We start from the raw sequence: 16,678 nt of genomic DNA, 5'->3' as shown, positions 1-16,678 counted from the left end.
AAACCCAGGAGAGGCCATCAGGTCTTCCCAGCCCAACCACAGATCAAAGGAGCCGAGTTACAAATGGTCTATTTATTCCCTACTCAGAGGTGGGGGTGAGGGGGGAGATGATGGGCAGGGCCTCTGGGCCTGGAGGAGAGTGGCTGCTCCCAGAAGACCTGTCCTGGGCCTCTGGATGCTGGTAGTGGCCAGGTCGGAAGGGACCAACTCCAGGCCAGGGAGGGCATAAGGAGCTACTGCCCTTTGGGTGAGGCCCAGGTTCTGGGGGCAGGGGAGGGCTCAGAGGAAGAGGAGGGCAAGCCTGAAGAAGAAAGAGAGCAGAAGAGAGAAAATTGGGGGAAGCAGGGGCAGGCCAGGGCACCCTGCCTGGATGGAGGTGGGGACCCCACTGAGGAGGGTCTAGACTCAGTCAGGCCCACTGAGACTAGCCCTGCAGCCGGGCTGGGCTCCAGCATCTGGAAAGTGGGTTTCACCTTGGGGAGGGATTGACAGTAGAAGGCAAGGGTTAGGGCAGGGCATCCAGCACAAGGTCAAGGTTCTAAGCAGCAAGCTTCCATGGACATACACCTCACACGTAGTCTCTCTTGTCCAGTCCAGATGCACCCGAGCGGGAGGGGATAGAGTAGCCCAACCTCGGTCCCCGGGGCCGGTCGATCTGGGGCGGGGGGCATGTGCAGCAGAGGAGGCCCCCGCCCAACATAAGCAGGGCAGACGCCGCCCAGCCCAGGTAGAGAGAGGCTCCCAGCTCCCGCTTGAGGGCCTCAGCCACCAGGGGGTTGTAGAAGTCCTGGATGATGGCGTGGGCGGTCCAGCACACAGGGATGAGCACCAGGATGCCTGAGAGGAGGAGGATGACCCCTGCGGTGAGCACAATGCGAGCCTTGGCGCCTTCATCCTCCACGCAGGTGGTACACTGTGCACCCGTGATGGCCACCAGCAGGCCAAGCAGGGCCAGCAAGAGGGCGATAACGCAGAGGGCTCGGGCAGCCTGCAGGTCCTGGGGCAGCGCCAGCAGCGAGTCGTACACCTTGCACTGCATCTGGCCGGTGCTCTGCACCACGCAGGACATCCACAGCCCCTCCCACACCACCTGGGCCACCACAATGCTGTTGCCGATGAAGGCGGTCACCTTCCACAGGGGCAGGGCGCAGGACACCAGGGTCCCCAGCCAGCCCAGCACAGCCAGGGTCATGCCCAGGAGTTCAAGACCAGTCGAAGCCATCTGTCCCCTCAGTTAGGTCTTCCCAACTCTAGGAGGCCTGGTTGATTTGCAGGAGTGGGTCCGATGCTGCGGAGCGTAAGTCAGCGTCCTCTGACCAAGACAGTCCTCACATCTGTGAGCCTCTGGCAAGGCACCTCCTCGCTCCGTGCCCCTCACAGATGTGTCTCTGAACCTCCACAAACACAAATCAACCTCAAGTCCTGCTCAGCTGAGCAGCTGGTGTCCCTTCCAGGGGCCCGTCGCCCCTCAGATGCCCAGCGGCTGCTCCTGCCACCCTGCAGTCAGGTCCCACCGCCGCCTGTCTGACCCAGCTTGCACGGACCCTCCCGACCCACCTTCAGGCTGAAGAGAGACGTGTCCCCAGAGTTGGTGCAGGTTCACGCTGAGCGGCTCACCTGGCGGTGCCACCTGGGGACTCTGCCGGCTCCCGGTTGCAGGCGGGGTTTTAAGGCCAAGTCAGGGGAGGAGCAGAGAGGCCGAGACTGGGGAAGCCAGAGTGATGGGAGGAGGGGGGGCTGGGGGTGGGATGCGGGCCTCAGGGTCAGTGCGGGGGTGGGTCATGACCAGGATGGAACAGGGGAAGAAAGAACATCCATGCCATGGGAACCCATGGACAAAGGAATGGGGAGACTGAGGACCGGCTGTGGAGGAAGGAATGGGGGGCAATAAAGGAACTGGCTCAGGACAGAAGTGGGAGGGCATCTTGGGGAGCCTCCTGTCCCCCACCCACCACTGCCTCTGCTCTCCCCCACCCCGTGACGCAAACGCACCAGCTTCCCCAGTATCACACACCTCGCCCCTGTCCACCTGCCCGCCAACCGGGGACTCTCTGGAATCCGATCTGTCTCCCGTCTCAGCCCAGTGGCGCTGGCGGCTCCCGAGGGAGGGGCCCCGCCCGCACTGTTCCCCAGCAACAGGTGCCTGGCGCTCAGCTCAGGTGGCATCACCCAGGCAATGGCCTAGAAAACCACCGCCCCCCCACTTCTATATCAGCTCAGGTGCGCCATCCCCACCCCTGCTGCTGAAACTGGGGGCTGAGCTGAGGGTGTCTGGGGGCCGGGGACAAAGAGCCCATTGTGCAGGTGGGGGAGGGGGAAGGGGGAGAGTAGCAGGGGCACGAGCCCTCCGTGGGGGTGCAGCCCCAGCACCCAACTCTGCTCCTCGGGGAGTGGGACACCACAGAGGAGTGCATCCCTGAGCCCTGCCCCACAGTCCTCAGGAAAGACACCCCTCCTGAAGACCCCCTCAGAGCCTGTGACTCCCCTCGTGGGGGCAGCCTGGAAGTCACACAGACCATGGCTCAAATCCTGCCCCCCACCCGGGGCCAGTTCATGGAAGGTCAAGGTCCTTAGCTTCCTTGGGTCAAAGATCCCTTTGAGAAGCACACAAACAGGAGCCCCTCATTTTGTGCGGGCCATGAGCTCCTTCAAGCCCCTCCCTGGGTACTAAGAACTGAGGATTATTGTGTGAAAAGGGAGTTGGGGGCTGATGAAAATTCCACTCTCCAGGGTGGTGGGGAGGACCCCCGGGGGAGAGCCTCTCCACCCGCCCTCCTGAGGAAGCTGGAGCTCACCTGGCCTGTGAGGGCAGGGGTGGGAGGCACCCCAATGCACACCTGGTCACTGCACCACTCTACGACCCTGAGGGAGGGGTGGGGTGCTAGGTGCCTCCTCACCTGCCCAGTGGGGCTTCATTTATAAAGGATTTTAATTTCAAGTGGCTGCATTGCTTCTGGGAATGGGTTTTAGCAATTTTTTGGAAGAGAGGTTTATATCTTCATCAGATTTGCAAAGGGGTGGGTGCCCCAGAAAAGCACAAGAACCCCTCCCCCTAAAATGGAGCAACTGAGGCCAGTACCAGCCAGTGGGTCTGATAGGTGGACTCCAATGATTGGAGCTTTCTCCACACTGGGTGCCTCCCCAGAGAGGGGCAGAGATCAACTGGTATGGGCCGACCTGGTGGCCCTGGCCTGAAGACGGGAGGAGGGTGCTGATGCTAGCTGGCTGGGAACCGGCCAGAGCTCCCTGCTGGCTGTGATGGGCAGGGGCAACCCCGGGCAGGTTGTCCAGCTCATCTAGTGCCCCCTCACGCCCCCAGGCCTCAGATTTCATGGGGGTAGGGGGGTGGTTGAGAAGAAGGGCAAATAGAGGCAAGCCTTCAGTGGGCTCCCTCTGGGGCCATCAGGAATCCAGTCACACAGGTTTGGGCAGGTGTCAGGGAGCCGCAGCCAACCCGGATCTCTGGAGGGCCCACCGACCCGCACAAAAGGCCTCCCATCCTGGGCAGCCTCAGCCCAGGGCCTTTTCCCTCCCCAGGCCTGGAGACAGTCTGCCTCTTGCCTTGGGCATAAGGTCACCAACTCATCCTGATTTGCCTGGTACATTTCTGGTTTGAGCACTGAGTCCTGTGTAGGGGGGTGGCGGGGGACGGGGACAGTTGGTCAACCTGCAATTGGGCCTTGCTTTAAGGGCCCACCAGTTCCACGGGCAGCTCCAACCCCCTCCCCTCAACGTCGTGATGGGGCCTGGTGTGGGCACTACACACACCAGGTAAACGTGGTGCCCAGAGATGGCACTAAGAGGACCCTAAACTTCTTAGATCCCATTTCCTCTTTGGCCCGACATGTCTACACTCTACCCCTGCACTGCCACACGGGAGGTGGGCGCTCAGAGGAAGAAGATACCCCTCTCGCCGCCGCCCCCAGAGACCAATCCCAGCCAGACCTGCCTCCGGGGGCCAGGCAGCTTCAGCTTCCTCCCACCTGTCTCCCACTTTTCCCCCTCTTGATAAGGCACCTCCTCCACAGCCTAGACGGAGAGTAAAAGTGGGGACATTTGTCAGAGAACTAGGAGAGGCACACTGTGTGTGTGTGTGGGGGGGGTGGGCAGCAGAGGTCAGAGTCCCAGGGCACCTGGGCAGGAATGTACTGCCCACCCTCAGCTCTCAGCCCTCCTTAGGCCACGGCTGGGAGGCCCCAGGCCCTCTCTTAGGTCCTCTGGTCAACCTGGATTCAGCTGGATCTGGGAACCGAAGGGTTAAAGTTGGGGCCTAGGCTGGGCCTGGGACTCGGGCTGGAAGGCTATCAACGGGGAGAGGCCGGGACCCCCACTGTGTAGTTACCATCTCAATGACACTTTACCGAGTCCGCAGGAAGCCCCACCTCATCCGCAGCCTCCTGGGAAAGAGGTGGGGGAGGGGAACCTTCCCCGCTGTACCACTGAGGGAGGAAACCAAGGAAGTGGAGGGGGGCTTGCCCTCCTCACCCCTTCAGGGAGTGACAGAACCGAAACTAACCTTTGTTCTCTCTGGGAGGGCGGAGGGGTGGGAGGCTCAGGTGGGCAGAAGAGACTGGAGCTCAGCTTAGATGGAGGTGAAGTGAGAGGGGGTTAACTCCAATCCTATTGTCCATCTCGCTCCCCTTACAGGAGAACAGGACAAAAGAGGGGAACTGACTGTGGCCACCATGGTGCCAGGAAGGGTATGGAGGTAGCTATGGGGGCTGCACAACAACCCCAAAGGCTGCGTCGCCTGTTTCCCTGGGGTGGCACCTGAGGCCCCGAAGTTGCAGGTAGGAAGCCCCTGGCTCCTGAACCAAAAGGAGCAGAGGAAACACTGACAGCCCATAATAATTCTCACGGACTCACGCCCCCATTTTACAGACAAGGGAGCAACCTCAGAGAGCTAAGGAACTTGGCCAAGAGAACACGTGGGAAACAGGACAAGCCTGATGCAACCCCAGACTGACTTCAAAGCCTCGGGCTCCTTGCCCAGCACCGCTGGCTGAGCTTCCTGAGGGTAAGCTGGGCCTCCTGGTGCCTCTTTCCCCAAAGGCAGTGCAGCCCGCAGCCCAGCCGGGCCACCCCCCCCTCACCATGTTGAGCCTCCCTCAAGCCATTCTCCCTGCATCCTGTCCTTTCCTCCAGAGCCAGCCATCCCCTCCTCCTCCCACTCCTCGAGGCTCCCTGCGTCACGGGGAAGTCTCTGCACAGAACAGCAACTGGATCTGATTACACGGGAAGCCACCCTCCACCCGGGTTCACTTTCACCGTGTCCATGTCCCCGTCTCAGAAAGCAAAGAGTGTTCTCCACTCGCAGCGCGCAGATCAGTGAACTCGGGGGTCAGACGTGGTGTCAACCCACCCCAGGACCTTGCTGGGCAAGTCACAACTGCCTAATCTCGGGTGTCTCCTGGCTATAAACCAGAGGGAGAAGGCTGCCCTGCTTACCTCCAGGGTTGCAAAAGGCACTGGCTGGGCCGCAAGTGCCCTGCACACCTTAGGTATTATTGTAGGTATTAACTTGGGACAGGAGTATTTCATCAAGAGCACAATGGCAGTTTCACTTGTGAACTGGGGCCGACTCCACTGACTGGGTAACAACTTTATTATCAGTCGTAATTGTCAGCTTACAACCAGCAGCAGTTAGCCATCTGAAGCTCTGAGAGTGCTGTCTTCTTTAGGAGCCCACATTCAGTCTTGTCCTTCCTGTTTACTGTCTGATTCTCAGCTCAGAGGGGGGAGGGCTAGAGGACATAAAGAGCATAGAGGAAGCAGCAAGCCGGCAGGAATGCGAACTCGGCCACAATTCAGCAAAGGGGAAAGTCAGTCTACTTTTTTTCCTGTGCCAGTGAGAGCTTTATCAAGGCACTAGCGCCTTTGGATCCTGCGCGAGTACTCCAAGGGCACCCAAGGCTCAGGTTCAGCAAGGGGTAGGGCCTAACACATGCTTTAGGGAAGCTGAAAGACAGCGTGGCAGGTGGGCCAGACCCACAAGGGAGAGCACACTGCCTGTATGGATTGGATGGTGGCCCCCAACACTATGTCCAGTCCCAAACCCTGGAACGTGTCAGCGTGGCCTTATTTGAAAAAAGGGTCTTTGCAGGTGTACTTAAGGATCTCAAGATGAGAGCATTCTGGACTAAGGGTGGGCCCTACATCCAATGACAGGTGTCATAAGAGAAAAACAAGAGGGAGATGTGAGACACAGCTACAAAGGAGAAGGTTATATGAAGATGGAGGCAGAGATTGGAGTGATGCAGCCACAAACCAAGAACACCTGGAGCCACCAGAAGCTGCAAGAGTCAAGGAAGGACCCTCCCCTAGAGTCTTGGGAGGGAGTATGGCCCTGGGACACCTTGATTTTGGACTTGTGGCTTCCAGAACCAAGAGAGACTAAATTTCTGTTTTAAGCCACCCAGTTTGTGGTGATTTGCTACAGCAGTCTCAGGAAACTCATACACTGCTTTTCTTGCTGGCGGGTCCCAGGCTCTCAGAGGTCCCCCAAGGTCAATTTGGCTTCCTGATACCACTCCTGAGCTGCTGTAGAAGAGCCCATTGAGATAGGACGTCTGCCTGGTTACTTGAGCCCAAGCCACCTGAGTAACAAAGGGAACTTTATTCTGCATTGTACATGCTGGGGAGAAAGGGGGGTGGGGGGTGGTGAAGGGAGGTGGTAAAGATGGGGGGAGAGAACAGGGGCTTCCTCTCATGACTCACCCTGGGAGCTTTCCTGTCTCTTGGGGATGACTTCAGAGCCCTTGCATGTGACACTCCTGTTCCAAGGCCCAGTATCGACTGTCCATCAACATCGCTGTTCTCCCCGTGCACCCAGGCCCAAGGGACCCCAGGATCTATTTCAGCTGAAAGTTTGACTTCTTAAAACTTGGAAGGCAGGTTCTGAGTTTCCAAGAAGCCATACAAACTTCAGCAGAGGAAGACCTTAGCGATGGCATCCAAACCCTTTACTGTACAAGGAAAAATGAGACATTTTGCGTACTCTAGTAAAAGTATTTTTAAATTTTGTTTTCATTTCCTCAAGCCGCGTGCTGTGGGCTCCCCAGCCCCACCTGCCCAGATAACCAGCCAGTTTATCAGTACCAGGAATTAGTTACATTCTCAAATGGCCAGGCAAGAGGCTTTCTGTAGGACAGTAGGAAAAATGGAAGAAATGGCCCCAATCTTCAAATGAGCTTATTTTCAGACTTGCTCCTTCCTCCCCCAAAGCTGGGCTGCTCCCGACACGCCCTCCCTCTTCCCCAAGCCGAGCTCCGACCCACGCCCTCTGAACCTGCCGGCGGGGAAGGCGGCGAGGGCCATAGCCCCTGAATCCAGGCAAGGCTGCCAACTCACCCTCCCGCAGCCCCTCCGGGGCGGGGAGGGCCGGGCCTTCAGCACGGCGGCGACAGGAAAAAGTGCGGAGGCGGGGGCGGCAGTGGCAGCGGCGGGGGGAAGGCGGGCAGCGGCCAGGGGTCGCGCGGCGCAGGCGGCGCCGGGAGGTTGAAAGGCGAGGGCCGCGCGGGTAGCGGCGGCAGCGGCTGCGGGGGCGGCTCGGCGTTGAGTGGCGGGCGGCCGCGCGCGCCCACAGGCCCGGGCGTGGCGGCGACCGCGGTCTCGGGCAGCGGCGGCAACGGCAGGTGCGCGGGCGGCGGCGCGGGCGCGGGGAGGCGCGGCAGGTCCTGCAGGGCGAGCGCGGCGGCGGGCGGCGCGGAAGCCCAGGCCTCCGGCGGCAGGTCGGGCAGCGCCACGTGGGCGCCGGGGCCCCAGGGCGCCAGCGGCTCGGGACGCAGCGGGAGCGCGGGCAGTGGCGGCAGCTCGGCCAGGGCGAGCGCCGAGGGAGGCGGCGGCGGCGCGGGGCTCAGGCCGGGCGGCAGTCCGGGCAGCGGCGGGTGCGGCAGGGACGGAGCAGGCGGTGGGGTCAGGGATAGAGACGCACGGGCCCGGCCTAACCGCGAGTGGACGCGGGCGCGGGCCAGCCGCGGATGCGAGCGAGAGCGAGGAAGCCGGGCCGCCAGCTTGGCCACCACCGCCGCGCCAGGGCCCCGCGCGCACAGCCCGTGGAGGCCTTGTTTCTCCAGCAGGGGCCCACGCGCCGCGCTGCGAGAGGCCCAGCCAATCGGAGCCGTGAGCCACCGCGCTCCAGCCAATCAAAGGCCAATGCGCCGGCGACCTGTGCGTTTCTCCCGCCGGCTGGCACGAGCTGTCACTGGCAGCTAATCAGAGGCAGCAGCGCTCTCTGTCAAGATCTTCTTCCTGCCCCTCCCTCAGTTCCAGCCAATCATAGTATTCCGAGGTGTCGCAGGCTCCACCCCTCACCATCCTTGAGGCCAGGCGCTGCGTGTGCAGTGGGCGCCCCCAACTGGCCTGAGGGTCCACTTAGCCGCGCAGCCCCTTCTACAGCCCCGCCCGCCCTCCCTACGACAGCCAATGAGGAGAGTGTATGGATCTCTTTTTTGGGGGGTTTGCCCTTAGGGATTCCGGAGTGATGCTCCTGGTGTAGGTCAAGATCTACGCAAATTCCCAATGAATGATCTTACAGAAAAGATGAAACGATATCAATTCAAAAGCAAAGCTTGACGTGCAGCATTTGCGTTAACATTGTTAAGAATGGTTGTAAACAGCACAGATGGGTGACAATCAGGAAAGAATGAGAAATGGTCAATCTATTTAAAATTGGAATATAGAAACCTTTATTAAAACATATTAGAGGGCTTCCCTGGTGGCACAGTGGTTAAGAATCCTCCTGGCAATGCAGGAGACATGGGTTCGAGCCCTGGTACGGGAAGATCCCACATGCCACGGAGCAACTAAGCCCCTGCGCCACAGCTACTGAGCCTGCGCTCTAGAGCCCGCGAGCCACAACTACTGAGCCCGTGTGCCTAGAGCCTGTGCTCCACAACAAGAGAAGCCACCACAATGAGAAGCCTGTGCACCGCAACGAAGAGTAGCCCCCGCTCGCGGCAACTAGAGAAAGCCTGGATGCAACAATGAATACCCAGCGCGGCCAAAAATAAAATAAATAAATTTTAAAAAAACAAAACAATATTAGAACATTTCTCAGTGGGTTAGAAAGAATATCATCGACTGCCCTCACTGAGACAGTCTGCTCTGTGGCCCCTGTGCCCAAATGCTGCTCTTAATCCTGTTCTCCAGTAAAGAGACGATGTGGTTTATTCCACACCTCAGGTCAGAGAAACACAAGATGACTTTTTTTTTTTTTAAAGAAATGACCAAAAAAAAAAAATGACATCCAGGATTTATTTATTTATTTATTTATTTTTAATAAATTTATTTATTTAATTTATTTTTGGCTGTGTTGGGTCTTCATTGCTGCCGACAGGCCCCCTCCAGCTGCGGAGAGCAGGGGCCACTCTTCGTTGTGGTGTGCGGACCTCCCACCGCTGTGGCCTCTCTTGCTGCGGAGCACGGGCTCCAGGTGTGCAGGCTTCAGCAGTTGCAGCATGTGGGCTCAGCAGTTGTGGCTCACAGGCTCCAGAGCACAGGCTCAGCAGCTGTGGCGCACGGGCCTAGCCGCTCACAGCATGTGGGATTTTCCAGAACCAGGGCTTGAACCCATGTCCCCTGCATTGGTAGACGGACCCTCAACCACTGCGCCACCAGGGAAGCCTAAGATGATATTTTTAAAGAATCAATACTTCTGTGAAAAAGCAAAAGTCTATAATGATTCTCAAAAAGAGCAAATTAAATGAGGTAGGCTAAGAGAAATCAGTCTGGAATTCCAATAATGTTTACACAACCTCCTCAAGGTTGATCAACCCAAAACCTTGTGCATACTGCAGTCAGATTTTGGTCTACACCTGTTATCCTAAATCAGGCCACAGAAAGACAAGCTGAGTTCCTCATAGGGTGCCAAATCCCATCAACTCTATTCCGCTGGAATTCTTCAGTTAAGACAAAACTTCACCAGACTGCAAAAGGTGTAGGCTTGGGAAGGCACAGCTCAGAACAGAGGCTCAAAGAGACTGGTTCCGGGACTAGCCAAGCCCTGGGTCAAAGTTCAGAATAGCAGATCAATCCCCAATTGTGCAACCTCCATTCTGGACCCAGCCTAGGAGAGTAATTTGCTTCCACATTTCTGGGTGATTATACTTATAATCATGGGATGAGAAAACAAAGCAATCCAGTAGCACTGATTACCGACATTGGATTAGTAACTGGCTTTTTAAAATGTTTGAAAGTGTTCAGTAATCTGAGATATTAAATGTCTGATTTATTCATTTCCAAGAGGGGCTCATTTCCAAGAGCCCCTTAAGTGATTAGGAAGAAGTTACTGGTTGGATTTGTACATACATACGCCACCCCCTCACCCTGTTAAGAGATCAAGTAGATTATGTGTGTAATTATTTGAAGTGTCTAAGGGAATTGAATTAATCAGGCTTGTAAAGCATGCTAAATATTTAGGGAGAAGCTGATCTGTCAAATTTATAATCTAATTAAGTATTAATCAAAGAATGTGAAAGTGAGTTTTACATCCAAATTATAAGGTCAATCAATACAATGAGGTCTGGAAGCAAGTATAATGGCTTAAGGAAAATGAGATTTTTAGTTGGATCATTTTAATAAGTTAATTATAAATTAAAACACAAATGACGCACAAGTCCCCTAACTTGGACATGGCTCCATTGCCAGATTGTGACCACGTGATGCCCCCCTCCCCAAGGGCAGGCCTGAGTTCTCACATCTCTCCCATCTGGAGCACAGCCCCTGGCACACAGCTGTGTTGATGTTTGTTGAAGGAATGAATAAGGGGCCCCCAGCTGGCCCCCAACCCAGCCAGTGATCCCCTGCACACAGCACACAGAGGCAAACAGGGAAGCACATTGCCTTCATTGGTAGTTCCAGCCCGCAGGAGACACCAGGCTAGAGGCCAAGCCCAGGCTCTGATACAGAGGAGCTCAGGGTGGGCAGTAGACCTGCTCTGGTGCTCAGCATTTCCCAAGAGGGCAGCGGCCTGGGAAGAGGCAGAGCAGGGCCGTGGTGAGCCCTGGCTCCCTCCTCACCTCCTGGGGGACATGACTCCTCTCCCTCCCCTGGCCTCTGAGGCCATTCACCCAGCAGACACACACAGGTAGCCTGAGAGCTGGCTATATGTCCCCCCCGAGGGCTGGGGGTGTCCCCCCGTGCAGCCTGGAGGGGCAACGATGGTGGCATGGGATGAGTGGGGGCAGGGGCCCTGCATTCCCTCTCACTTCCATGACCATTTCCCATCAGGCCATTGCTGCCTCGCTTCACCTCAGGGCCCCCTAAGGCACACAGACAAGCCAAGGCACCCCAGTCACCAGAGGACTTTGCAGTCCTCCTGCCCACCCCAGCTTTACCCCAGGCCCTGGGAGACCCCCACTCACCTAAGGGCCCAGGGCCCAGCTCTGGCCTCAGCTGCCCATAGGGCCCTGGGGGGAGGGGCAGAGGTGAGAACACTGAGTCCCTCCTGTCCCCCTGCTACTCCCTCCACCAGGAGTGCCCTCTCTCCATCTCTGCAGGGCTATAAGGTGGGCTGTACGGCTAGGCCCAGGGCCCAGAGCCCAGTTCTCCACAGCCACCCGACCCCTGATGACCCGTTCCCACACACCCCATTACCTGGCTGGCTCCTGACCTCTGGATTTGCACCTCCGGCCCCATATCTAGGCCTCAAGTTGGCCCCCCAGGGCTGGAGGGAGGGCCAGGGAGAGCCCCTCGGGGCCCCGGCCTGACCTGAAGGAGGAGAGCCGGCTTGGGACTCCTGCCCACCGGAGTTGTACATTCAGGATGCCCCAGTCCTTCCAGGGTCTCAGAGCCCCTCACCCACTCAGCCTGGTCCCCGCCACCCTTGCTAGGGTTCCCTCTGCTCCCCCAACGTGTCTTACCATTTCCTCCAGGGGCTGGAGCAGCCACATTGGGGCGCACAACTGCTGCCCCCTCATACCCTGCAAGAGACCCAGCTGACTCCTGCCCCGCCCCGGACATCCCTTCCCCCACCCCCTGCACGGTGTCCCCTGGGTCCAACTCACCATTCCGAAAGCCATCAGCCCCAGGGAACCCTGGAGGAGGAAAGAGAAGGTCAGAGGCAGGAGCAGCCCCTGAGCCCAGAAACCCCCACCCCACCCTACCCAGCAGCCCCAGGCACCTGGCTGTGCGCGGGCCTCAGGGAAGACCGTGGCTCCCAGACCACCATTCCTGTAACCAAAACCTGCAGGAGAGCGCTGGGAGAGGGGCTGGTTGGGATGGGGTGGGGGCAGCATTGGGGGGGCCAGGGTGACCTGCTCATGGAGAGACAGGGAGGGGCAGACAGACAGACTGACTCAGAGGCAGCCTAGAGAGGACCTCCCACAATCCCCCACCATCATCCAGCTAACCCAGTGGAGCCCACCTTCCGGAAGCCGTCCCTCCTTCCCTCTGGGCACTTCCCTTTCTGCCTGCTGAGTCTGTCACTCTGCCCTCACCTGAGACAGGATCCCACCATCTCTGGCCACCACTGTGGTCCAGCGCATAGTACATAATTGCTGGGTGGATAAGGACAGAGACTGACAGACAAGGAGCACTCGCTGTGAGGGAGACACAGCTCATGCCCAAGATGGGGACCCGGGGGCTCACCGACTTTCTGGGGCTTGAGGCCACCACCAAAGCCTGGGGGAGAGGAAACAGGGGTCAGAGATAGCCGGTTTCGCCTCCCTGCTTCCTGGGCTGGTGGAGGGGAGGGGAGGGAGAACTCAGGCGAAGGGCCTCCTCACCCAGTTCTGCTCCTGGTCTGTAGCCATTCAGAGGCCGGTACCCTGTGAGGGGAATGGAGATGAGCAGGGAGGACCCAGACTTTCCCGAACTCCTTGGGGGCCCAGTATGGACCTTCCGGACTCTGAGGAGGAAGGGACTCTCCTCATCCACAGGGAATGGAACCAGAAGAAATGAGATAAGAAAGCAGCAAGAGATACCAAGGGTAGACTCAGAGAGGGACTTCCTGGCCTTAAGGTGCCTGAACACCTGAGATGACCCAGGGAACAAGGGAGATGGAGGAATGACCTGATCTGGCATGGGGTGGGGCAGAGAAGGCAGACACACACCTGCTTCCTGAGGTTTCGGCCCCCACTGGATGGCTGGAGTAGGTACTAGAAGGAAAGCCAGGGGACAGGAGTGAGCCCAGGGTGGGGCAGGTGGGGAATGCCACAGACTGCCATGGGGGAAGGGGCTGGGGGACCTGTCATATTGGGGGTCATGTGGGGTCTCAGGGCCAGAGTTCAGGCTTTTCCTCACTGACTTGCTGGAGATCAGGCCTGGGGGATTCTGAGTGGCCCAGCCAGGCCCAGCCCCTCCTGGGACCAGGTTCCCACCAGGGGCCCTCAGGTCCCTCATCCGCACTGACCTGGGAACTTGCCGTTCTGCACTGGGATTTCAGGCCCCAGCCACCTGCTTTATCAGAAGGGATCCCTGGAGTGGGAGGCCTGGCAAGAAGCCGTGGAGGGACCCCACCACTGCAGGGACCTAGATGGGGAGGAAGGGAGGGGCCAGTGAGCCCAGGCCAGTGCCGCCCCCAGGCTGCCCTCCTGGCCTCCACATGGCCAAGCCACCTGCCTGTGGTGGCTTCTAGGGCAGACACACCTTCCAGGGGAGACAGTGGCCAGGCCAGAAAAAGCCCAGCTCCCAAGGGCCACAATCTGCTCTGGGGACAAGGTGACCCAGCCACCTGATGTGGTTCCTGCTATTACCCACCTCGCCCTCCACCTTCCAGCAATATCCCCCCACTTCCCTCTGTTCCCCGTCCCCTCACCTGGCTGGGCCCCCAGCCCATTGCCATTGCCATATCCTGGAGAGGAAAAGCAGGGATGTGAGGGACAGTATTAGGCAGGGGGGTTCTGGAAGGACAGCAGGAGGAGGTGCAAGACAGGGATGGAGAGGGCTCTGGCTCACCTGGCTTCTGAGGTTTCAAACCCCCTCCCAGACCTGCAGGAGAGACAGAGGCCCCCTCAGACCTGACCAGCCCTTCCCCAGAAAGGAGCCCTCTGTCTCCCCTACTGAGGCCACCACTGAGCTCACCTGGAGGGAGCTGCAGCCCATTCCCTGGCATGTATCCTGGGAGGAAGTGTGGGCATGAGGGCAGGGGCTGGGTGGGGGAGACTTCAGAAGGGGCAGAAGGGAGGCAGGGATGGACTCACCTGGCTTCGGAGGGCTCAAGCCCCCTCCCAGGCCTGGGGAGAGACAGACAGAGGCTGAGTGACAGGTGGACCCCACCCTGCCCCTTCTCGTCCTCTTTGCCCAGTGCGCCCTATGCCCCCTCTTCCCCACCTCCCAGAACTCCAGGGCCTGACCCCGCCCCCCTCACCTGGCTGGGGCCCTTCACCTGGGAAGGCTCCAACTCCCAGCGCATTCCTGTAAACTGGGGAGACAGAGTGGGGGTTATGAGGAAGAATAAAGTGGGGGGAGTAGACAGTTTCTGGGGGTAAGAGAAGTGGGGGGTCCAATTCTGACACCAAGTTCAATTCTGGGGTTTTTCCAACACCACCAAGCAATTCTCAGACACCATCTGGGTGTCCTACAATTTAACTCAAGTCTGACACTGTCTACCTGGAGACAGTATCAGATTCCACAGGTCAAAGGCTCAGACTTCTCCCCCCACCCCCACCCCACATTTCAGGCACCAACTTCTAGTCTAAGTTGTCACCTGTGCTTCTGACCAACTGGTTGTAGATCAGAGATTCCCACCACCCCTCCTTGGGTTTGATTAATTTGCTAGAGCGGCTCACAGAACTCAGGGAAACATTTTACTTACTACGTAATCGATTTATTATAAAAGGATATAACTCAGGAACAGCCAGTTAAAAGAGATGCAAGGGACAAGGCACGTGGGAAGGCACGATGAACCACCCTCCCAGCACTTCCAGGTGTTCACCAGCCCAGAAGCTCTCCAAATCCTGTTCTTTTGGGGTTTTATGGAGGCTTCATTACATAGGCATGATTGACTAAATCACTGACCCATGGAGTGGGACTGAAAGTTCCAACCCTCCAATCACATGGTTGCTTCTCCTGGCAACCAGCCCCCACCCTCAGATGACCTAGGGGCTTTCCAAAAGTCACCTCATTAACATAACAAAAGACATCTCTCTCCCTCTCTCTCTCTCTCTCTCTCTCTCTCTCTCTCTCTCTCTCTCTCTCCCTCCCTCCCTCCCTCCCTCCCTCCCTCCCTCCCTCCCTCCCTCCCTCCCTCCCTCTCTCTCTCTCTCTCTCTCTCTCTCTCTCTCTCTCTCTCTCTCTCTCCCTCTCTCTCTCCAGGAAATTCCAAGGCTTTCAGGAGCACAGTACCAGGAATGTGAGGAAGACTAAACATACATATTTCTTCTTATAAATCACAATATCACAGTGTGAGTAGAGAGAAAGGGAGGGTTTACCTGGCTTCTGAGGCTTCATGGCCTCAGCAATGCCTGGAGAAGAAAGAGATGGGAGCAGGTAAGGGATCCATGACCCCCCTCTGGGCCTCTCCCCCAGAACCCTGGCATCTGCCCCCATCACCCACTCCTGTACCTGGTCCGTAGCCGATGGGAACCGCAGACCCTGTGGGGATGGGCAGGAGGTGGGGGGGTGGGGAGAGGTTGAGGAACACAGGAGGCCAGAAACTGGGCTTCCCTTTCCTCCCAGTTTAGGGACCAGAAAACTTGGAGCCTCCTCTGCTGCATTCCATTACCAACTCTGCCCTCTCCAAGGAGCCCAGGAGAGGACCCTTAGAACAGAGTCTGGGTGGGGACCACCTCGCCCCCTCCTCTCTCCTCCTCGCCCAGCCTCCAGCTTCTCCCAACCCCTCAGTTCTGAGCTGGGGGCCCTGTGAGGGATGGAGGAATAAGCAGGGGGTTGGGGACCCTGGCTAAGTTAGAGGCAAGGATTTGTGGTCCCCCCTACAGAGCCAAGCCAGAACCCTGGAGACTCTCCACCCCCTCTTAATCCTTCACCAATCCTGCCTCTTGAAGGCCTGGGAGGGAGATGGAAGAGAATGCCTAGATGTGGACCACACCCCAGAGCCCACCAGTCTCACCTGGCTGGGCTCCCAGTCCGTTGCTATTCCCAAATCCTGGGGGGACAGATGGAGATGGGTGTGTGAATAGGGGGAGGGAAGATTAGGGTTTGGGGGGAGGTGGAGAGACATGCCCGGACAAGGCTCACCTGGCTTCTGGGGTCTCACACTGGCTCCGAAGCCTGGTGGAGAGACAGGGGGCAGGTTAGGGCTCCTGGCCCCATCCCTGGGCCTCCCTAGCATCTCCAGGCAGGCCTGCCCCTACCTGCTCCATAGCCATGTTGAGCTGCAGGGCCTGGGGGCAGGAGACGGGCTCTGGGTACAGCCTCTCTGAGGCCCCTGCACAAAGCAAGGTCCTTTAGCTCTCCCCCACCACCCCACCCCCAGCCGGGCCCTCGGGCTCCTCCTGGGGTCCAGCCTCCCTGTGGAGCCTGAACGCCATCCCAGCTGCCTGGGTCCCGTCTGGTTGGTGTCACCACCACCACCCACACCAACCAGCCAGGAAGGTGGACTCCTTGACGTCCCCTCACCAACCGCATGCTCTGCTCTGGGCATGAGCTCCCGCCTCCTTGGCCCCCAGCCATTTCCAGAGCCTGTACCCTCTCTGGTCCTCTCTCTCTCAGATGCCCCAGCTCAAGATTTTCAGTGGGGCACGGCCAGCGGGCCCCCGCCTCTGCCTCCACCTCCCCA

General features: G+C 58.4%; 4 protein-coding genes across 4 annotated transcripts; all 4 read right to left on the bottom strand.

The window, feature by feature from the left end:
• Positions 1–57: 57 nt before the first annotated feature.
• CLDN9 (claudin 9) lies at positions 58–2,284 on the bottom strand. The gene has a single exon (XM_082358751.1). The coding sequence runs from the start codon at positions 1,220–1,222 to the stop codon at positions 569–571; it is 654 nt and encodes a 217-aa protein (XP_082214877.1). The 5' UTR covers positions 1,223–2,284; the 3' UTR covers positions 58–568.
• A 66-nt stretch (positions 2,285–2,350) lies between these two features.
• LOC309613159 (uncharacterized protein) lies at positions 2,351–10,641 on the bottom strand (the record flags this gene model as incomplete). The annotated part of the gene is made up of 3 exons (XM_082359715.1): positions 2,351–6,965; positions 7,289–8,134; positions 10,626–10,641. 2 exons carry the CDS (start codon positions 10,639–10,641, stop codon positions 7,389–7,391), a joined length of 762 nt encoding a protein of 253 aa, XP_082215841.1. The 3' UTR covers positions 2,351–6,965; positions 7,289–7,388.
• Positions 10,642–10,894: 253 nt separating this feature from the next.
• LOC309613776 (glycine-rich extracellular protein 1-like) lies at positions 10,895–13,220 on the bottom strand. The gene is made up of 6 exons (XM_082361099.1): positions 12,438–13,220; positions 12,122–12,254; positions 11,862–12,035; positions 11,596–11,709; positions 11,364–11,408; positions 10,895–10,969 (listed from the first exon to the last, which is right to left on the bottom strand). The coding sequence occupies exons 1-6, from the start codon at positions 12,483–12,485 to the stop codon at positions 10,944–10,946; spliced, it is 540 nt and encodes a 179-aa protein (XP_082217225.1). The 5' UTR covers positions 12,486–13,220; the 3' UTR covers positions 10,895–10,943.
• A 572-nt stretch (positions 13,221–13,792) lies between these two features.
• LOC309613777 (uncharacterized protein) lies at positions 13,793–16,460 on the bottom strand. The gene is made up of 5 exons (XM_082361100.1): positions 16,138–16,460; positions 16,010–16,045; positions 15,505–15,534; positions 15,372–15,404; positions 13,793–14,362 (listed from the first exon to the last, which is right to left on the bottom strand). The coding sequence occupies exons 1-5, from the start codon at positions 16,229–16,231 to the stop codon at positions 14,157–14,159; spliced, it is 399 nt and encodes a 132-aa protein (XP_082217226.1). The 5' UTR covers positions 16,232–16,460; the 3' UTR covers positions 13,793–14,156.
• Positions 16,461–16,678: the final 218 nt, after the last annotated feature.

The sequence above is a fragment of the Balaenoptera borealis genome, assembly GCF_965194805.1.
Source record: "Balaenoptera borealis genome assembly, chromosome: 16".
Classification (NCBI taxonomy): domain Eukaryota; kingdom Metazoa; phylum Chordata; class Mammalia; order Artiodactyla; family Balaenopteridae; genus Balaenoptera; species Balaenoptera borealis.
The sequence above is the reverse complement of the archived record's forward strand: the minus strand, read 5'-3'. Positions and strand labels throughout refer to the sequence as shown.